The sequence below is a fragment of the Marmota monax genome, unplaced genomic scaffold, assembly GCF_021218885.2.
Source record: "Marmota monax isolate L192 unplaced genomic scaffold, Marmota_monax_Labrador192_F-V1.1 WCK01_AAM20220418_F8-fsc00021, whole genome shotgun sequence".
NCBI lineage: Eukaryota > Metazoa > Chordata > Mammalia > Rodentia > Sciuridae > Marmota > Marmota monax.
In genome coordinates, this window is record NW_026695228.1 from 801,782 (window position 1) to 823,966 (window position 22,185).

The 22,185-nt window shown below is 31.4% G+C and overlaps 1 protein-coding gene across 4 annotated transcripts in view; it reads right to left on the reverse strand.

The window, feature by feature from the left end:
• The window catches only part of Top2b (DNA topoisomerase II beta), a 58,691-nt gene that overhangs the window by 6,851 nt on the left and 29,655 nt on the right, over window positions 1-22,185 (reverse strand). For all 4 annotated transcript variants that reach the window (XM_046437691.2, XM_046437690.2, XM_046437688.2 and 1 more), the window contains exons 13-31: window positions 22,005-22,130; window positions 20,998-21,108; window positions 20,807-20,912; window positions 19,842-19,951; window positions 19,321-19,413; window positions 19,115-19,229; window positions 17,622-17,743; window positions 17,280-17,428; window positions 16,495-16,726; window positions 14,221-14,355; window positions 13,365-13,565; window positions 12,199-12,394; window positions 11,963-12,054; window positions 8,910-9,065; window positions 8,681-8,764; window positions 6,220-6,414; window positions 3,020-3,164; window positions 2,589-2,750; window positions 896-1,097 (exon numbers count right to left, since the gene is read on the reverse strand). In XM_046437691.2, the coding sequence (XP_046293647.1) occupies window positions 896-1,097; window positions 2,589-2,750; window positions 3,020-3,164; window positions 6,220-6,414; window positions 8,681-8,764; window positions 8,910-9,065; window positions 11,963-12,054; window positions 12,199-12,394; window positions 13,365-13,565; window positions 14,221-14,355; window positions 16,495-16,726; window positions 17,280-17,428; window positions 17,622-17,743; window positions 19,115-19,229; window positions 19,321-19,413; window positions 19,842-19,951; window positions 20,807-20,912; window positions 20,998-21,108; window positions 22,005-22,130 (2,732 nt within the window). The remainder of the gene's footprint in view (window positions 1-895; window positions 1,098-2,588; window positions 2,751-3,019; window positions 3,165-6,219; window positions 6,415-8,680; window positions 8,765-8,909; window positions 9,066-11,962; window positions 12,055-12,198; window positions 12,395-13,364; window positions 13,566-14,220; window positions 14,356-16,494; window positions 16,727-17,279; window positions 17,429-17,621; window positions 17,744-19,114; window positions 19,230-19,320; window positions 19,414-19,841; window positions 19,952-20,806; window positions 20,913-20,997; window positions 21,109-22,004; window positions 22,131-22,185) is intronic.

Below are 22,185 nucleotides of genomic sequence, written 5' to 3' on the forward strand. Positions count from 1 at the left end.
AGAGTAAAACTTTTGTTCTTTCATTTCTTTCTCTTTTTCTGTTAAAGACAGGACCAAAAAACCTTTTTCACCAGTGTGCATACCTGCACACAAACCATGTTGATACAGACACACACGAAAAATCAATAATTTAACATAAAATAAGAACTGAGCAATGGTTTAAAGTTATTCAAAATACCATTAAACAAAATTCTATGATTGATAGAAATAATCATTCCAGAATTTGACATCAGCAAATTATTAGCAAAGACCCAAGGAGAAAACAGAATCTCCCTTAGAGCAGGCAATAATCTCTTATCTTAGGCCACAGGTAGGCAATTATTTCAGAATTTGGTCAAGGCCAATTATTTTAAGTGAAAAAAATACTTTACAAAACCTCAAATAGTTCACAAACTTTATATCTTGAATTTTAGTACTGACAGTCACTAAAAGCAAGGAAAAAAAAAAGATCAAGGCCAAATTCAGGGAAGAAACAAACTTCTCAATTTGAAAATTTTAGTAACTTTTCTCAGAATCAAGAGTTATCCAACAATATACCATGAGCCTCCTGTGTATTTTTGTAAGTAATATTTTACTGGAATAGCTATACTCAATTATTTACATAATGTTTATGGCTCTTGTCTCATTACACTGGCAGGAATGAGTAGCTATGACAGAATCCATATGGCCTGCAAAGCCTAAAATATTTACTGTTAGGCACTTTATGAAAAAAAATTTGCCATTCCTTCCTCTAAACTACAGCAATAGCTATGGAATAGCTACAATATTAACAAGATTAATTCATGAAGAAAATCTTACCTAGAATCATAATTTCTTGGAACTCACTATAAGATCTTTGGCAAAAGCCTAAAACAACTACATCATATTATTAAACAGCAGCTGCTTCATTACTTACTCTGGAGTAGTTTTGGATTTGCCTGGAGAAAATGTATATTCATCTTTATCTAAACCATCTGAAGGAACAAATTCGTCTTCCCCATCATTTGTTATGGGAGATGCTTTAACTTTCAATTCCTCTAAATCATTATTGTCATCATCATCATCAGCATCATCATCCTCTTCTTCAGAAAAATCAAATGTGTACTTAGGTCTTTCAGCTACAAGAATAAAACATAAATATTAGCCAGGCATGGTGGTACAGACCTAGAGTCCCAGCTTCTCCAGAGACTAAAGGAGAAGGATGGCTTGAGTCCAGCCTGGGCAACATAGTGAGATCCCATCTCAAAAAACAGACAAAAGAATGTTAATTTAAATCCTAGCTTTATCCACATGAAATATTTTTAAATACACGAGGAAAACAACAAGCATTAAGATACTAAAACGAACAATTTTGGCCTCAAAATGTTATAATCTGTCTTACACTTTTCTGGAGGGTACACAATGCTACATATTAAAACAAACTGACAGGACTATTTGGTTAGAATGCTATTTGTTATACTTAAATATTACTCAAAAACAAAAAGTAGTCAAAAGGCCTCGTTGCCTATAACCACTGTACAAATTACTACTACTATTTCCCATTTTCTGGGGTTACAAATGACAATTTTTGTAGTTCTTTAAAAAAAAAGAAGTTTTTAATCTAAAGAGGCTAAGAGAAAACCTATCTTCAAAGTTCATTTTACCATGAAATAACAAAGACAGTAAATTTCAGATAAATGAGAAAAGACAGGAAACATAAAACCTCAATATGATAATAAAACAATAGTTTGATATAATGCAAAAAGATACCGGTATGGGGAAAGACATTGGTATAATGAAAGCTAGTTTTATAATTTCTAGGTTTTATGGAATAAAATTTTTAAACATTTGTATGATATGAAATTTTATATTTCATTTTTCATGTTTGGAAAAGCCTAAATACATTTTGAAGCACTTTATTAATTTTCATGTAACTTATACCTCTGTTCTTTCACCTATATATATGTACATTAGGAAAAGAAATTCAATCACCTAATGATTAGAAAAATCAAAATTTCAAAGCCTGACATATAATTAAAAATATATCTACCAGAGTTACATAACCACAACGTTGCATCATTCATTTAAATAAATTAGGACTTACAAAATTTGAGAAGAATTGATAAAACAAGAAATACATCATATTTTAATTGAATACTTCAAGTTTATGTATATCCAGAAAGGATCAAGTCACATGCTTACAGGAATTTAAAATAAAAAAATGGGATTCTACAGTTTAATCTTACCTCTGGGATTATCTAAGAGATCTATGTGCATAGAATAAAATTCTTAAATTAGGAGAAATTTTTCATGACACAAGTGGTAGAAAACAAAAACAAAAGCACAAAGGTCTTCTAATCCATCACTGGCATACTTCTAATGCACTTTTTTAAAAACCAAGTAGCTTAAAAAAGTTATGGAGGGAATATATTCCAAACTCTATAAGATTCAAGAAGAAAATATGATTTACTTTAGAAAAATGTGTGTCCAACTTTACTAGAAAAGATCATTCTAGAATTTTTTTGTCTTACTATAACTTCTTTTGTCTTACTATAGCTTTAGCAACATAGCTAATACTAATAATTTCAAACTATATAATATACAAAAAAACATGAAACATATCATTATACCAGCTGCTCTCCTAAGCAAAGAATCTCTTGGAATAACCACAGGTTCTGTTTCTTCCAAGTCACTTTCTGACTTGGATTCATCATCTGACCAAGGATTCCGTTTCTTCACTTTTTTTGCACCAGGTTTACCAGATGATGTAGGTGTTTTTCTAACCCTGGTACCTAAAAGCAAAACAACAGTAATAAGATATACAGAAGTATTTATACAAATGTAATTAGTACAAATAAAAGTGCTATAATGAAAAGTTCATTATAAAATAATAAATGTTCATGAAAATTGAAAATATTACTTCAACTACTAGCAACTTTAAAAAAAAAAAAAAAGCACAACTTAAAAACTCCAGAAATACCCGGTACACATAATATTCTCTGTGTATGTGGCGCTCACACTCACACACACACACACACACACACACCCAATAATTTCTCACCAGGCTCCTTTTTCTCCTTTTTGGGTTTGGGACCTTTATTTACAGGAACTGATGAAGTCAGTGCCTCTTCTCCTGTACCTTCTACTGGTGTTCCACTGAATTCTTCATCAAATTCCACTTTCACTGTTGTGGTATCAAGATCACCCTACATATTAAAAAGAAAATTAAATCATAAATATGTATATAAATTAACACTAAATATTTTAGAAATATACTTCCACTTAATAGAGAGCTTCTTTATATCAAGTGTGTTCTTTAAAAATGTGACCCTTGATGGAAATCAATATGGAGCTTCCCTAATACACTAAGAATGGAACCACTATAGACCCAGCTATATCACTCTCCTTGGTTTTTACTGAAAAGAATTAAAGTCGGCATTCTATAGTGATACATGCATGCCCATGATATAGTAGCACATTTCACACCAGCCTAGGTGCCTGTCTACATATGATTAGATAAAGAAAATGTGAAATAGACAGGCACTAGAATTTTTTACTCAGCCATAAAGAACAATGAAATTATGTCATTTGCAGAAAAAAAAATGGATGCAACTTGAAAACATCATGTCACGCAAAATAAGCTGAACTTAAAATGAAGTATTATATGTTTTCTCTCTCATGTAAAGGCTAAAGAGAAAAAAGGTAGGGGGCAGGGAGGAATCTAATAAAAATAGAAGGGAAACCAGTAGAGTAGAAGGAGACCAGGGGAGAGAGGAAAGGAAGGGAGAAAAAGGGAAAGTAGAAATGAAATTGACTAAATTATGTTGTATGCAAGAATGAATGTGTAATAACAAATCCCACTAATCTGTATTTAGTTGAGGCCCTAAAATATGACTATGATCAGATCATGTTTTACTTTATTTATCTGAAGCAAATTATATTGCTTACTAATCTAATTTTCTGGTACCTTCAATGAGATCACAGCTTATGCTTACAAGAAGTCAGCATCTGATAATCAAAGAACTTGCAAATAGCTAAGCACACTAAAAGGCACCTGCAAAGTAAGTTCCTATGGTCAAGGCTTATATAGACTAGAAAAGACATTCAAATTTTTGAAAGACAATAAGCAACACGTGTCATGCACTGCTAGGCACTGTAAGGCAAAGTCCCCAACCCTAAGACTATGGGGGCAGAAGGATAGAAAAAGACTAATCATTATGATACAAATAACAAATACAGAAGGCAGTGACACAAGGTGGAAAGTGAGAAACTGCTGAATGCAGGGTCAGGGAAGAATCCATAGAGAAGGCTTTCTGATTGAGTTCTGAAGGAATCATGTAAGTTTGCTAGGTGAGTAGTAAAGAGTATCCCGAGTTCTGAAGGAATCATGTAAGTTTGCTAGGTGAGTAGTAAAGAGTATCCCTAGCAGAAGGCAAAGAGGCATGAAATACCACATTATGTTTGATCTATTTGGCTTTAAACACAGAAAAGAGTCTACTGTAATTCAAGGAAAAGTGAGGAGAAAGAATAGACTGGAGTATAAACATAAGAAGGCATGTAGATATTAAATCACTATATACCAGACTCTGTATGTAAGCAGTGGAGAGTCACTTACTTTTTAGAAATATCATTCTGGTGGTAAAAGACAAATCTAAAAGGAATAAAGTAGAAAAAAAAAAAAAAGCAGAAATCACAACTAACTAGAGACAGGGAGACTGGATAAGACCACCACTTTAAAGTACTCAGAGACAACTTATATAATTCTAAAGCAGTGTCAAAAGGCACCAAGGTAAGTATATGGATTTTGGAATTACTTAATAGGCAGCCAATAGTATTTATAGATTAAATGGGAAAACTCACATTTTTTGGTGGTTAGTGCTGGCAGTGAGTTAAGATACTAAGAGAAGGCACAGAGCAGGTTTTGAAATCAGAACAAGAGGTCCAGTTGTAGATGTGCTAAGTCTGAGGGGTTTGGGCATTCTAGTGGCTATGTAAGCCTAGCACTCCTGAAAATATCTCCTGGCTTAGAGACATAGATTTAAATCATCATTGAAAGTGGGAAAAGCTCTGAGCAAACATGTGATTACTTAAGGAAAAGATGTGTAAAATGGAGAAAAGAGTGCTGAGAACTGCAGCTAAAAACAAATGAAAAGAAGAAAACCCATTTTCCTATGGAGAAAGTCAAGTGTGTATGTGGTGATGAGAAAAGCAAGAGGAGAGTGGTAAAGACTTCAGTTTATTAGAAAAGAAGAGAGTGCCTACTCTAGTGTCACAATGTTCCTATGCTTCAAATACTAGCTCTGTACAGAAAATTCTCCAAACTCTAACTTAAGCTCTTAGTTCTAATTAGACCTATCCTCTTTTCCAAACTACTTACGTATCTACCTATATATACCTACATATATAGTTAAATCAATTTATCTATCTATCTATGCACTACATTTATATCCATATACAGGACCCCCACCACCAACATACACACCTATATATCTACATATATATTCCTTGGACTCCAAAATATCAATCTGCCCACAAATATTAACCTAAACATACTGCACATCCTGTTTTCTCAGTCCTGAACTTTCTTTCCAACCTTTCCTTCTGGCTAACCCTGGCGATCCTGCTCAAGGACAAGTAAATGTCATTTTTTTTTAAAGTCCTCAATAGCACCTATCAGTGCCAATTACATAGGATGTGCTTACTACTTAAAGGCAAAAATAAATAGATGAATATTAAAAGATAACTTAATTTGAAAGCCAAAAACCCCTTTTCTTCTATAAGAGTTCCTTAATTGGTCATGATATAGAAATTAAGTTTATATTTTAAAGCTAATAAGCTCTTTTGTGCTAAGATTTTAATTTAGAAAGTTGCTGAGTGGAGTGCTGAATAATTCATGTAAAAAGTGAATTAAAACTGGGTGCAGGGGCATGCACCTATAGTCCCACCTACTTGGGAGACTGAGGATTGCTTGGGCTCAGGAGTGCAAGACCAGCCTGGGCAACATAGGAAGACACCCATCTTAAAAAAACAAAAAATCCTGAATTAAGTAAGCAGCTTTTCACATGTATGTGATCCTTGATCAATAATATATTGTTCTTTCCATGGATCAACTGCTCTCATAGAATAAGATTTCCTGATAACAACTAAAATATATTAGAAAAAAATAAAACATTATTAAGCTCATGGTAAAAATTAGAATTATATATATATTTACATAATATAGAAATAGACTAATAAGCCAACACAAGAGATGTATTATACCTTCTTTTTTTTCAGCAACTTTTTGCTGGCATCTGCCTTCATAGCGGTAATTTCAGGAATTATTCTTCTCCCATAAGGTGAAGGCATTGTCTCTTCCAACTGAAGTTTCTTCACCTTAGGTTTGCCAACTTTACCTTTTATTGCTTTTCCAGACATTCCTGCCAGAATATCTTCTCGTTCTTGTGCTTCCACTTTCTGAAGTATAATTTTAAGGGGACAAGGGATGCATAAACAACTCCTTAGAAAAGATAAAACACTACAGCATAAAAAAAGTAAATTTTACTAAGAAATAAAGCTTGTCTTTCAATCTGAGATTAAGTAATGGGAAAGAAATGAAAGAAAGTGAGAAGACCCGAGTTGTAACCCCAATTCGCCTAACTCATTTTTAATACAAGGGGGTGGTAGTGACTAAATGACTAAAATGATCCCTTCCAATTCTAAGATCCTATATAGATTTATTATTATAGGACCAAGACCTCTGATGACCTGGTATCATCAGAAGTCTGACAAATCACACAAAGGCAATTCTATTAAGAAGTATAAAGCTATTTTCCATTGTTTTAGTCATAATAGTGGTTCATAAATGCAAAATCAGAAAGTATGAAAAATTAAAAGTCTCAAGATTCTTAGACTGAACTTATGAGGTTCTAAATAACAGTAAATGAGGACATAATCAAGATTAATGTCATATATTCTGTATTTTACAAAATTATTCTTTGAAATATTAACAAGCTTTGAAAGATACAAGGAAAATTGTATCTCTTGAAAGATATCTAAAGAGATATTTATAACACAATAATTTAATAAAAATAACATAAGTTTTTAAACCAAAGACCTGGATTTTAACCTTGACACTCCTACTGTTAATATGTACCCTTAATAAATAAATAATTTGGCCAGGTGCGGTGACGCACACCTATAATCCCAGCAGCTTGGGAGGCTGAGGCAGGAGGCACTAAGCAACACAAGTTCAAAGCCAGCTTTAGCAAAAGCAAGGCACTAAGCAACTCAGTGAGACACTCTAATTAAAATATATATATATATATATATATATATATATATATATATATATATATATATATATATATATATATATATAAATAAAATATATGGGGCTGAGGATGTGGCTCAGTGGTCCAGTACTCCTGAGCTCAATCCATGGTACCCACAGATAGACAGATTAGATGGATAATTTGCAGAGCCATGTATGCAGTAGGCATTAAAAACATCTGTGATCCCCATTTTATGATGAGGGGCTCACCGGATAAATACTTGTTCTTAACCATAATGATATAAGTCCTTTCTAAGCAAGTTACTTAAATTCTCTAGGGTCTGGATCCTTATCTGTATAATAGATTAATAATAACATTTTTCATTTAGGGTGGGGATAAGGTCACTTTGAGGACTACACAAAATATAGCATATAATATTCAACTAATATAATGATTAGACTTTAAATGATACAGAAAGACATGAAATTTAAGTCTAAATTGTTTTAGATGCTTAAAGAATACTACATCTAGAATTTAAATAAGTTGTTTGGACCTACTTTGTTAATAATAATAAGATAAAGTGACGAATTAAAAGTGAAATGAACATTTTTTTTCCCACTAAGGTTGCTTTGAATGTTGTCTTCAGTAATGAGGAAATTTATGGGAATAATCACTAAAAGTTTTCCGTTTTATTCTATTACTCACTGATCAAATACATTAATATTAATCAGGAGCAGTAAGTTTCCTTTTAACATAGACTTGCTTCATTTAAATGGATCCCCCCACAGTTCTGGGGATCCAACCTTGGGCCTCATACATGCTAGGCAAGTACTCTACATCTGAGATATATCCATGAGTTCAATATTAATTTTGTAATGTATAAACCAGCAGGAAAAATGTGACTCTAATTTTTAAAAAGTATAAGTAATGAACAATATTTAACAGGCATAAATCAAGGTATAATTGCTGCCATTAACTTAATTTTTAAAGTGGACAATTTTAGACAAGGTTTGCATTTTATATTTTTTTGTATACATTTTTTTCTTTTATTTATAAATTGGAATTCTACTTGGAGAAAACTAGAAAAAAATTTTTTTTGTTGTTGTTGTTGTTATAAGTCTAAAGAGACTATTATTTCACTCCCAAAGTCAATTATTTATACAATTGTATGATCTTACCTCTTTCCAGGAAAACATTAAAATGACTCAATTAGTTGAATTAGAAGTCAGTTAAGAAATTTTAACTAATAGAAAGTATTAGAATTAATTTATTCTAAATTTCTAACATTTATATTCACACATAATAGAAATAACTTCTTTATAAATTTGTAGCTCTATAGCTTAGCATAGAGCTAACTTAGCTTTTAAGTGAAACAGAGGTAAAGGAAATTCTGAGATAATTTTAGAAGTTTTCTTTCTTATCTTACAAACATAGTTTTCCAAATATATTTTAATAGAGACTTAACATACATCTAGTTCTTCAACAAATGCTGCTAAATCTTCTTTCCAAAGATCTGAAGGAGATTTTCTTTTAAGATCATTGACCTCTCGTCCCTATAATAAAAAAGTAGTAGAGTTTGACATTCAATAACTTTCAAATGTATAAAGAGTAAATCAAAATACTTATATTTGGAAAAAGAAAAAAGATATGGGGAATACTGAAATAGTTTCAAATTATTTAACCCACAAAAGTTCATACTTTTGCATCTCTCTGTTTAATCAGTTCTTCAACTTTTTCTTTAGTAAGAGACCACAGAGACATATTTAAAATATAATTAAAATCAGGGCCTGAAGGAGTTCCTGAATCAGAGGAACTATCATCATGCTGGTTTTGCGTTTCTTCCTCTTCTGCTGCCTGTAAAAAATAATAAACTTCATATTAAAGTCCTATATAATATCAAATGAGTGTTTAATTTATTGAATACTGACTTAAAAATTATACAAGCGCTACACCTTCAGGGTGGTAGGGTTATTCCAGATTATCTGCAAAATTACCTATAAACCTGTATTTCCTACAAAAAAAGTTTAAGGGCTGAGGATGTATGGCTCAGTGGTAGAGCGCATACCTCGTATGTGTGAGGCTCTGGATTTGATCCCCAGTATCAGGAAAAGAGAGGGTGGAAATTAAGATTTTCTAAAGATGCACAATAAAATCTTTAGAAGCAAAAGTATCTTCAGTTCCTATTCACCCATAAATCTGAGGAAAAATTAAATGCTTTCCCCAGAAACTGAGTCATGAATTAAGAAGACACTATCTTAAAAATTATTGAATAGAACTAATGTTTTATCATTGCATGTTATCAGATTTTTATACTGGTGAATGAATGAAATTTGAAACCCAAAATGAATATCACTAGAAAAATGTTTTTATTTGTAATAAATGTAAATAAAGTACATTCACTCAATAAGGATGACATCTGAATAAAAATTCTCTAAAGCAAAAAATACTCATGTGAGAACTCAAAATAAATTCACTCAAGAATTTAAGAGTTGGTTAGAGTAAGAAGTGTCAGAGCTTTTCTGGGATTTAATTTATAAGGTTTTTATTTTTTTTCTTCTTCATAAAAACAATTGACAAAAAAAAATCCCTCCTGTATTAATATTAAATTTCAAAATACAATGAATTTAGCAAAAGTTATTTTAGGTGACACTGCCTTTAACAGTTTAAAAATAGACATTTCATAAAATGTATCTATGTTGTTTAAGGCACTGATGATAATTAAAAATGATACTCCATCAAGCAAAAAAATTCACTTTTGGTAATAGAAAAAAAATAGCTTTACAATTAAAAAGTTTTAATAATGTATATATACACAAAATAAGGTTCACTTTGGAAATAAAAAAATTAAAATTAAAAATGCAAAGCAATATGCTTCTTTATAGGAATGAAACTAACTCAATTAAGCAACATAAGCCAAATAAGGAATGCTGTTGAGTTGATAGATGATTGGTAAGTGCCTAGATAACTCATGACAAATTAAGTATTCTACAGTTTTTAAAAATTTTCATGAGAACTTAGGTTGCTATGGAGAACTTAGGTTGTTAAGACTACTGAAGAATATTATTAGGATGCCTTAAAATCCTGTGTAAGCCCATACTTGAGAAGTCCATTCTGCATAGCTTTTAATGACAAAGTATTGTAAATGAGTACTCTATGAATATATATGTAAATTTCATTCTTAAGAGGAATACAACTAATAACATCTTCAGAAATGAATGAAAATTAGATTTTCAAGTTCTAATGTCAGAATTCCATTAAATTTTAGGAAAAGGCCTCAATCTTCTAGTTAATTCCTTTATAATTCTAACTCTCTTCTCCAACTTCATAGAAAAGAACACTCTTGTAAGAGCAATAGCTTTTAGTACCTGAACCCCCTTCTCAAGCATGGCCAACATGCCAAAAAAAATTGATGATGATAATGCGATTACTTAAATCAATTTAGCCTTTACCCACAGATTCTACTTTCACCAGAAGGGCATTCTCAAGCCACAGACACCTTTACCCTTACAAACTAAGCATTAAAATCATTAGCTTTCTAGTTAATATTTTAAAGATATAGTTTAAACCAATGGTAATACAAACATGGGCAAGTAATGCAGAAACCATAATTTGGAGTTTAACAAAACAATAAAACACACTAAGAGGAAACCAAAGAGCTCCAATCATCTTAATTTTAAATGTTGCCCATCTTGTCCTACCCTATTTTCTTCAAACGATGAACAAGCCTATTATCAATTTACTTTGGTTTTACTCACTTTAATATATGGCATTTACTGACTATAAAAATCAAAAAAATTAAATAATGTGAACAAATGCAGAATTTCAATGTAATTTGATGGAAAATATGAAAACATTATGGTTGAGAACTCTAAAGTGTAGGAAAGTCTAAAATTTCAGTTTGTTATGTCACAATCATAACTATCTTTAAGAGATGTTAACATTATCAATATCATATATTCAATTAATCCATTTAAATATCTAAAAGTTAATTCAAATTTTCTTCCTTTTCTACATTTTTTGTTCTCAATCACAATGCTATGTTGCCTTTTCAATCTTTTCTTTTAATTATATATAACATCAAGTAAGTAATTCCTTAAGGGACTCTCAAAGTTTCTATATTCTATTCATTGAAGTAATATTACTACTTTATGATCTGAAATGGACAACTTAAATAATAAGACATCAGACTTTTAATCTAAGTTCCAGGGTATAAATCTCTGACCAAAATTCTAAGAATGAATAGAGTACATACTTTAGGTGCTCAATAAGTATTATAATAATAATTATATTGCTTCTTGACTTCCCAGTCTTAACCAAAACAAGATCAAGTGAGCTGTGACCAGATGCCATATTGTGATCATAGACTACATTGCCAAATGATTTTGAGTGCTACTAGTCAGGCTCCAAGATAGTATACATGCACCTCATAAAAACCACCACCACAAATGACACCCTTTTAATGGCAAGCTCAGGAAAAAAAAAAAAGGCCAAGGAGACTGAGCTACCTTCTGACACCTGGAGTCATTTCTCCAGGCCCTGGTTGAGTCACACTGGCAAAGTGCTTAGTGGTGGTTGTGCACTGCAAATTCCTGTACTGTATCTGTTCTGTGGATAAACAGAAGACTTCAGTCTCCAAACACAACTCAGCACCTTTACCAATCAACGCTAAGTTTAAAATTTAGGGGTTGGGTTTTTGTTTTGGAAGTTGCTTGTAAAAGCTTCTCTGAATGTCTTTTTCTGCAAATGATTACCTTTTCTTGTGCTTCTTTCCAGGCTTTCACTGGGTCAGATTCATAACCTCTCTGGACTAACATTTGAATCAAATCTTTCTTTGACCTATTCTCTATGTGAGGGAAAAATAAAGTTAGGATCAAGAAAAGAGATTCAACTTGTATTTGTTTATATTCTACTGATAAAAATGTTTTCTATTAATAAAGATTTTTTTCCATTTTAACTAATGTTCAAAATTTTAAAAGTTGCACCTTACCTATAGTAATTTTCCCTTGTATCTTCTCTAAAATGAAACGGGCCTGATTGTTAAGCTTTGTAGATTCTGCTCCCAACATTCCTACAAGCCATTCCTTACGTAAACCATAATAACTTAATCGTAAATCAAAAAATTCTTTCAGAATGTCTTGTACAGTTTCATACTTCTTCAGACATCCCATATGATCAAAGAGTACCTAAGCAAAAGATATTTTTTTAGATAATATAAATTCCTACTGATATTTCAATTTATATGTCATCTATAATATTTAGAATAACCATACTACACATATAAACACACTTAGTACCCCTAAAAGCCATTAAACAGAAATAAACCATTAAGCACATTTCTGTAAATATTCCTTTGGTGCTGCAAGAAACCAATAAAGTCAATTCTTAGAAACTATGAAAATATTTAAGGTAATAATTTGCATAGATAAAATAAGTCCTTTTTAAAAAGCATTATTAAATTAGCTATAAAAACCACAAAATATTTTTGCTTCGAACTAAAACATATTCTCTAAGCTTAAAAACATTAAAATTCTCCCTCCCTCAGGTACTCAGTAAATACTCATTTGCCACACTCTTTTATAATTACTTGTGCTAAAACTCATTTATTCAAACTATTATTTTTCTCCTTTTTCTATTAGCCTTTCTTAGCAGACACATTTTTTTCCAGCCACTGTGCTACTACTAGATTTTTATTTTCTTTTAATCTATTTTAAATCTAAAAGTCAATTAGAAATAACTTGGATAATCACATCAACTTTTTATCTTACTCCCCAATTATAGATATTAAACACACAAGTTTAATGAAGAAAAAAAATTAAGTTTAACAAAGCAGATTTAACAAAGAGATAAATACTCTATAGTTAAATGCTAATAGAGATGGGCATGAGGCACATATAAATCCTGCAACAATCACTCTTACAACTTAGTTTCAGGGAAGGTGTGTGTTCCTTTGTGTTCATGCCCAGATACATAAACACAAAGTTGAAAGTAAGGGTCATGAATAAATGAAGAAAGGAATGTATCCCCAGATTCTTCAGCAACTATACAGGTGGAAACATGCATGCAAGCCTACATACAGTCACTCTTATCATGAATCCAATAACAACAAACACCTATGACATGCAAGAAAGATTAATAGTAAACCTGATACATTACCATGGAATTACAAGTAAGAGTAGTTTGAAGCTTAAAAACTTTATGTAATCCAGCAGCTTCTGCTTGTGCTAGTTTCTCTTCTGTCATTTTCACCACAAATTTCACAGTTGTGTCCGTATGATATTCTTTATAATCGGAAATTAATGCTGGTGTTTTATCTGTTCCATTTAGCATAGGTTCTAAAACCTGTTCCTTATATACCTATAAAAGATTTAAAAATTAGTAATTCTTTTTATGACTTACTCTCATGTTCTCATACTAGAAGTCATGCAATCTTTCAAAACTCCTCCACTCCTATAAGGGAGAGGAAAGGAAAACTCCATTTCTATTGTCTCTTGCTCAAACACTATAGAAAAGAACATGTGGGGATATTCTCAGTGATGAGAAGACATATAAGGTAATAGTTCTGATCTACTCCCACTTCAAAGGGCAAGATACAGTCTGACAGTATACAGGAGATGATATCAAGTAGAACTGACAATAATATGTATCAATTTAGATTTATAACAGCTGATGCTGACTTGTATGTACTGACCATATTTATGAGAACTCAAAACACTACTTATTATTCTATTCCTTTCATTTTAAGGTAAATACAAAGATATAGTCTCTTAAAAAAGCATTTATCTAACATAAGTCATACTATATTATTTGAAGAAGTTTTAATTAATTAATTAAAATAATGCTTTAACTACTATTTGAAAATTCAAAGCAAAATTCAATTGAATGGATAGAAATACAAACAGGAATTTTTAAACATTACACAGAACAAACAATACTGGGTCATTCTTATAACATAACAAAGAATTTCTTAATGCAATGCCCTTCTTATGGGCACTCACATATTAATACTAACCTGTGTCCAAGTTCTAACTGGAAGCTCTGTAATTTCTACTGTGTTTCTATCCACCACAAATATTTCACCACTGACTGCATACTGGTTTTGACCAAGTTCTTGAATTGTGCCTTTAAAGTTTTTGTAGTTTGGAAGCTGCAGAAAAACAAAACGTAAAACAAAACTTAGGCTTGCTTTGCTTAAGTACCAGGTCCCATATTTGAATGCCCCTTAGTCTATGGTCTACTGATGGTGGAAGATTAACATGACTAAAACTGAAATCCTGATCCTCAATTATCTCTCTCTAGATGATAATTCAGTGTGGAAACCATAGTTTCTGTTAATATAATTAAATATCTCCCCCAAATCAACATTTTAGCATCATCTTTCTATTCTTTCTAGAATAGCACTTTTTTTCCAACATATTGCTCCACAACTTCCTTTCCCTTAGATGATATCCTTTTAAATTCAAACTTCTTGGGCTTCACATTGAAAGTCTTCCAAAGTCTAAAGCCAATTTAATGTTCTAATTTTTGTCAGATGATTTGTATCCTGCAGAATCATTAGTTTTCTCCTATACTTTGCTTGAATATTTTGAATATTCTCATTTTTATTCTCTCTGCTATGGCTTGGATATGGTCTGAGTGTCACCCAAGATTTCACCTGCTGACACTTAATTCCTAATGTTAGGCATTAAGAGAGTTGAAACTTAATTTGACTATTTTGTTTAGAGCTGGGGCCTTTGGGTAGTGATTAGGATTAGACAACGTTATTAGAACAGAGCCTCATGATTAAATCCTGGAAGTTTTATAGGAATAGTGAGAGAGGCCAGAAAGACACAGATATACATATGTGCTGTCTCTTTTCATGTGACGCTCTGCATCACTTCTGCATCACCTCAAGTCAGTGCCAGCAAGAAGACTATCAACAGATAATGCCTCTTAGATCTTGCACTTCCAGATGCATGAGAGAGAATAAATCTCTTTTCTTCAAAAGCAGTCTATCTCAGGTGTTTCATCACTGTAACAAAAATAGACTAAGACCCAATCCATTAGCCCTAACACATTATGCAGTCCAATTCCATTCGTCTAAATAAACTTACTCATCCTTCCCAACCCAATTAAGAAAGATTACTCCTCCTTCTAAAATTCATGATTTTATTGTCACCAAGAAAGTAGGCATGTAGCATAGGGCATTTCTTCTTACATACTGAGTAACTATATTTTGCCACTGTAAATTTCAAGCCTTAATGTCATCCTGACAAAAGATCAACTTTTGGAAGACAGACCATACTCTTTAGCTCAATACTCAACACAGAGGCATGTGTATAGCAGGTACACAGCAAACATGCACTGATAAAACTCTAGCTTAACATTCTAACATGTTATCCAAAATAGTTAAAATAAAACATTATCATCATAAAAGTAAATTGATGCTTCTGTTAGAAATAAAAAATATGAACAAAGTAGTATGTAAACCATGTAATAATTCAATTTTTATTTTAAAATACTGGGAAACTAATACATCAAACTGTTAACAGTTTCTGTCTATATGGTAGATTTATGGCTTATTTTTTCTCCTTTTCTTATTTGTACTTTCAACAATGAGTATAATTATTTTTATAATATTTAGTGTAACATCGTAAAGGAATTTCCAAGACTTGGTAGTTTGAGAACAAAAACAAAGTTACTTATAATTTTATTGCAAAAACACCATTCCCTGTATAGTTCAAAGATTTGAAAGCCTGGAATATGGGATATTTTTTGTTAGAGTCTGTACATAAGTCAGGATGGTGCCTGGCATTTTGCCAGAGAAATGTTAGAGTCTGTAAACAAGTCTGGATGGCGCCTGGCAAAATGCCAGAGGGAGTGGTTTGTGAAGTAAGGCCAGCAAGCCATTAAGTGTGGAGATTTCTTATTGGTTGACTGATGTATCTAGTTTATGCTAATTAAGATAAGCTGTGTGGAATGTATAAATACCGCTCCTGTCCTACAATAAACGGCTCCCTCTCCTGCTATATCAACGTACACAAGTTGTTCGTCACCCCCCGGTTATTTTGCTGCAGCCGGACTGCAGCAATTTTTGAATTTCAACAGTTTTTCCCCATAAATCTCACTTTCAGACTCATTCCTTTATATCTTTTATTGTAAGCACATATCAGGTTATATCATAAAAGGTCTTTATTGCCTGTAGTAGTTCTAAAGTGAAAATATTACATTATTTTTCTAAAATGACTGAACTTTACTACTCATACATTATCATTTGTAAAATAAACAATAAATTCTAAAAAATTACCATGGGATGAGGATCCAATCCTTCTAGCATTCGTCTGACATTGTTCACGATTTCCCTAGCATCATAGTTGGGTAGTTTACAAGCCCATCCAGTACCAATACCCTCAGCACCATTTATTAAAACCATGGGAATTATGGGAATATACCACTCAGGCTCTACACGTTGATTATCATCATAAAGGAACTTAAGCAGGTTGTCATCCACAGTAGGAAAAAGTAATCTTGCTAAAGAGCTAATGAAAAGAAAAAGAAGAAAATGGAAAAGTGGCATGGCTTTGAGAAATAATGCTTTTTATCATTGACTTAATGTATTTAACAGTAAAATTTACATAATGTTAGTATTAAATGCCTGTTTCTCTTGGGCACAAGCAAAGTGAAACGGCTCTGTTTTACTTACATATTACTTATCTACCTAAATTCTTTAATACTGCTAAATAGCTGTTTAGAAATTTCCTATTATTGCACATCTAATAGGAATAAAGCATATAACCCATTTTTAACCTATAGAATAAAGTTGTATCAGGAAAAAAATAACTACATATTGAATAAAGCACATAATCCATTTTTAACCTATAAAATAAAGTGTATCAGGAAAAAAAAATCTTTACTTTCATTGGGACTGATTTCACCAAGAATTTATAAAATTTAAGGCTAATGGACTTTGTTCTATTTGTGATCAAATAATTTGGAACATTAATAATCTCTCCACAGCTATTATTCTATTAAACATGTAGTTGATTCTAAACTTCAAATTTAACTTTATAGTATTAAACAGCAAATATTTACCTTAACATTGTGAAAATATAACGAGGACTTGCAGCATCTTTGCCACCATGAAGCCGAGTTCCAAACTGCCCAATGGGCTGAAGCAAGTTAATGTTGTTACTTCCCACGAAGTTCTGAGCCAAATTCACGATAGTCATCATCAATGCTTGCTATAGAATAGAAACAGAATATAACATTAATATTCTAAGTTTTCTATAATTATTCCTCAATTTGTATTAAAATATAAATTTACAATTCTATTACATTTTCAAAGACGTTATAAAAAGAAAAATGTTTCATTGGTATAGCTATGACTCTTGTCAATAATGAAAGTTCTCAATTGACTCCAATCTTAATGCTTACTTCTCCATGATGATAAGCAGACATCTCAGCAACAGATCCAGCCAACTGGGCGACTTTTACTTCACGTTTATCATTCCTCTTGAAACAGGTAAATAAAACTTTTCGTTGGCCTGGCTTAAAGCCTGTTAAAAAAGAACAGCCCTCTTGTAAAAATAATACTTCAAGATATAGTTGTAACAATTCTTTAAGTGGAAACAATGATCTATATATCCAGGCAAAGGAAAAAAAAAAAAAAAAGCAAAGAGTTTGCTTTTAAAGAACAGCTGTTAGAAATCCTATAACAATATGACTACACACTAATACATTTTCTATTGTCACTAATATATGTTCTGTTGTAAAAGTGAATTGCCAATTGAATGACAATCTTCTGGTCTTAAAGAGTTTCCAAACACTCATAAAACCAAAATGCCAAATGTAACTAAAGTATCAGCAAACCACTGATGAGCCTGACAACTATAACTAAAGTATTCCAAATTGGAAAGACTCTTATAAAGATTTATTGTGGCTTTTCATGTAGGTTTTAGAATCTAATCAATCTGGATACTCTTCTCAACTTGGTATTTACCAGGTAACTGAGAAAGTCACCAAACAATAAGCCACAGTGTCCTCAGAGTAACAGAAATAATATCCTTTCTAACAGAGTTAAGTATTACATGAGATAATGTAAGCACTCTGCTTCCTTCTCAAGCTTCTTGTTCTAGGGCAATAAACTTAGTAATGATCTTTTTAGTATACACTAACCAGAGAATAAAATAATATAGTATGTCCACTTCTTTGAAATTTTTATAATCTAATTGAGGAGGCAAAATTAACATAGATAAAGGAAGAGGTGCACAATAACTGACATAGAACTTGAGGCATATGAAACCAATTTCAACTAAAATTGGTAGAAAAGACTTCATAAAAGGGAGGCAATTCAAGCTAAAAAGTAACAGATGGAGAGAACTGCTATGAGCTGGAAAAAAAAAAAAAAAAACAAGGTTTACAAAACCCAACAAATTTGCTAAAAAGTTCTAAAATGGGAAAAGAAAAGAAAAGCCTAATAGAGGAGACCAAAAGCTGCTCTAGTGGGAAACAGTTTCTAAACTGTGTCAAAGCCAAATAAGTTAAATCACTAGGTTTTAGGTAATGAACTATGTTCTTAAAGTTTATTCTCTGATAAATATTTTAGAGATTATCAATGCTCCACTTCTCCTTTTATTTTAGAAATTCTGTAATCAATGGGCCAAAGCTTTAAAGACGGCTTAAGTGTCAATTTTCCTGAAAAACTCAAAAAGGGTTTAAAAGTTTCAAACTAAGGAATATTAAAAACTTCAGTTTTAACATATCTCAAAAGCAATATCAAAAAGGTTTTGAATTCCTCTGAATCAGTTCATCACATGTTTTGTAAGAATTTTAAAATGGATCATAAGGATGACCTAAAGTCCAAGAAATTAAACAATACTCAATAATACACACACACAAAAAAAAACCTTTTTATATAGGATACTCACCATCAACAAGAGATGGTATAGATCTTTCATTGTCTGAGTTTGAGAAAAGAATCAATTCCTTATTGATGAAATCATTGTAAGTCAAATGCTTTGTTGCTGTACCATATAAAAATTGCTAGGAGAAAAGTCATATATCAATATTGTCATTACTACAAGAATTTTAGTCTCTCTCCTTCTTCCCCAGATCACTGTTCTTTATGACTAACCTCTGGTAAGCCATGTAATCTACGCTGTCTTCGATCCTCCATAAAATTTGTTAACCACTCTTTTCTGTCATCAATCTTCTTCTTACTGAAAGCCTGAAAGAGTTCAAGTAATGATTTCACACATTAAAAATAAAATTAATTGTAGGGGCTGGGGATATAGCTCAGTTGGTATAGTGCTTGCCTCACATGCACAAGGCCCTGGGTTCAATCCCCAGGACCGATCGATAGATAGATAGATAGATAAAATTAACTGTAAAATTTATATTCACAAACAGCAAATAGTTAATTATTAACCTCAGGAAAATTAAAGGTATTTTCTAATGCTTTTGACAAAAATAACCCTGAACTTAGTCTATTAAGGAATATGAATGACAGGCATAATCTGCAGAAAAAGACTAAAAGTTCACTCTCTGAACACTAAAATTTTAAAAGAAATTTATCTCAGCAAACCAGGATTGGGAGGAAATATACATCAGGTAGGGGATGGCTAACGTAAGAATTTTAAAAATTAACTTAATTACCAAGGTAATTGCAGCATCATCTTCAGGACCAGCATATCTAAACAAAATGCGATGCCTTTCCATATCAGCAAAATATTCCTTTGCCTCTTTAGCCGTACTGGTACCCAATCCTGTACAATTTAAAAAGTGAGTTGCACACATCAATAACTGTTAAAACTACTGAATGAAAAGCTGGTAGGGAAAATTATTAAAAAATAAAGTGGCAACACCCACACCAACAGATCAATCTTAATAGACAAAAAAAGACAAACTAGATATTACATGCCTCCTTACATAAGTATATAATGCTATCTAGCAAATGTTCTGGGGTTGGTTTGTTTTATTTTGATGGTGCTGGGGGCAGAAAACATGCTACATATTAAACTACAGATAGATAATAGTCACAATCCAGAACAAACAGTTTAACTATCTTAATAAATAAATAACAAGGAAAACTATGAAAGAGAAATAATATATTCAGCAGTTAAAAGAGACTTACCAAATGTACTATGTTTGGATATTAACAAAAAGAAAACAAATATATATGTGTATATATGTAGATATATAGATATATCTCAATCATACATATTATATGTAATACATATTACTCATGATTGTACTACAAACTTATATTTTTATGTTGCTATTTATATATTAATATAATTATGAGGAATTTTAACATGAGTAGATTTTTAAATATGTTAAAGAAAAGTATTTATTTTATTTAAAACTAATGGGGTGGTGTGAAGAGAGGTTTAGATAAAACAAGACTGACCAAAGAAATAGTAATTGTTAAAGTACATGAGGATTTCATTATACTACTTTATATTTTTACAGAATTTTCTATGACATTTTTTTAAAAATCAGCAGTAACTGTTTTTGAAATCTAAGAGAAACTTTCAAAGTTTTTTTTTCATATTTCTGTTATAAAAATAAATTTATGTCAGGAGTCACTTCACAAAACTTAAATATTTTAAAACACAAACCTTTGTAGTATTTTATTTTCCAGGCTTTCTGATTCTCTATATGTTTTTTCCACTCATCAAATTCAGGAATACTGTAGAAGGAAAGTTCCTGCTTATTTTTGCTTGCCTTAAATTAATTAAAAGAAAAAAAAATTAGTGTTTCTGCTGCTCATTAAGACAACAGTATAAAAATATAATAATGTAAATAGTACCTTTACAATAGGAGTAATGAACTCTTCAAGAAAACCATGCTTCAAAAGTGATGGCCAGTTGTGATGGATGAAATTAATAAGCAGGCCCTTTATGTGAGAACCATCTTGATCCTGAAATTAAAAAAAAAAAAAAAGTAAAACCTCCTATAACAACTTTATGAATTGTTAACTACTTATATAGCCAAATTTAAAAACATATGAAGGCAGCAAAGAGAGAAAGTTCCATTCAAAATTTTAGAACTGCATTTTATAAAACATTAGATCACCACAGTAAAAAAATATTTCTTAAAATGTGAATAAAGAATATAACTAGCAATACACTGAATTTTCCTGTCATTATAAAATATAATTATGTCTGTTATTTTTTCTCTCACTAAAAATTATTTTAAGGATGAAAAATCTGTAAAACGTGATTATAATGCCACTTCATTGCACAATGGAAGAGGAAATCCAAGGAGCATAGGCATAAGTCTGCACATGACCAAAAAATTATAAATATTCTGCTTAAAAATGTATAGCAGCTTTGTCAGTTGTAATTTTTTCTACTGATGCTTTTACCAAGAGTATACAAAAGAAAAACATTTAAATGCATATGAAATTCTTTCAATTTGTTAGTTTTGTCTTGATTACTGCCATTTTACTATTAAAATCCTCCTGATTTTTATGAATGCAATCACATATCAATATTAACCATTAATCTTTCCCACTTGTAGATTCCATCATTTCATTTCTACTCATGTGTAGGCTTAATCACTATAATATAATACTGTGTCTACTCTGCTCAAATTTACTGCATTTAAAATATTTTTAAATAACCAAGATCAGTACCCAAATATTAAATAATATAAATTGTGCTCAACACAAATGTTTCTATTACAAAATGTGTTTTCTCCTCCTTGATGTACAATTACTTTCACTTACATTAACTTGGAACAAGTACCATGAAACATTTATCAAAAGGACAACCTGAACATATTAATTTTAAGTAGGTGATGACTTAAACCAACCTGATCAGTCATAATCATAATCTTTCCATAACGTAAGGTTTTCAGAGATTCTGCATCATCATAACTTTTCTTGTATTGTAAACCAACTATTTTAATAATATTGTTTATTTCTGCATTTTCCATGATCTGTGCAAAAAGAAAAATCATTGGAAGTATTTCAAAAGCATTAAAACACACAAAA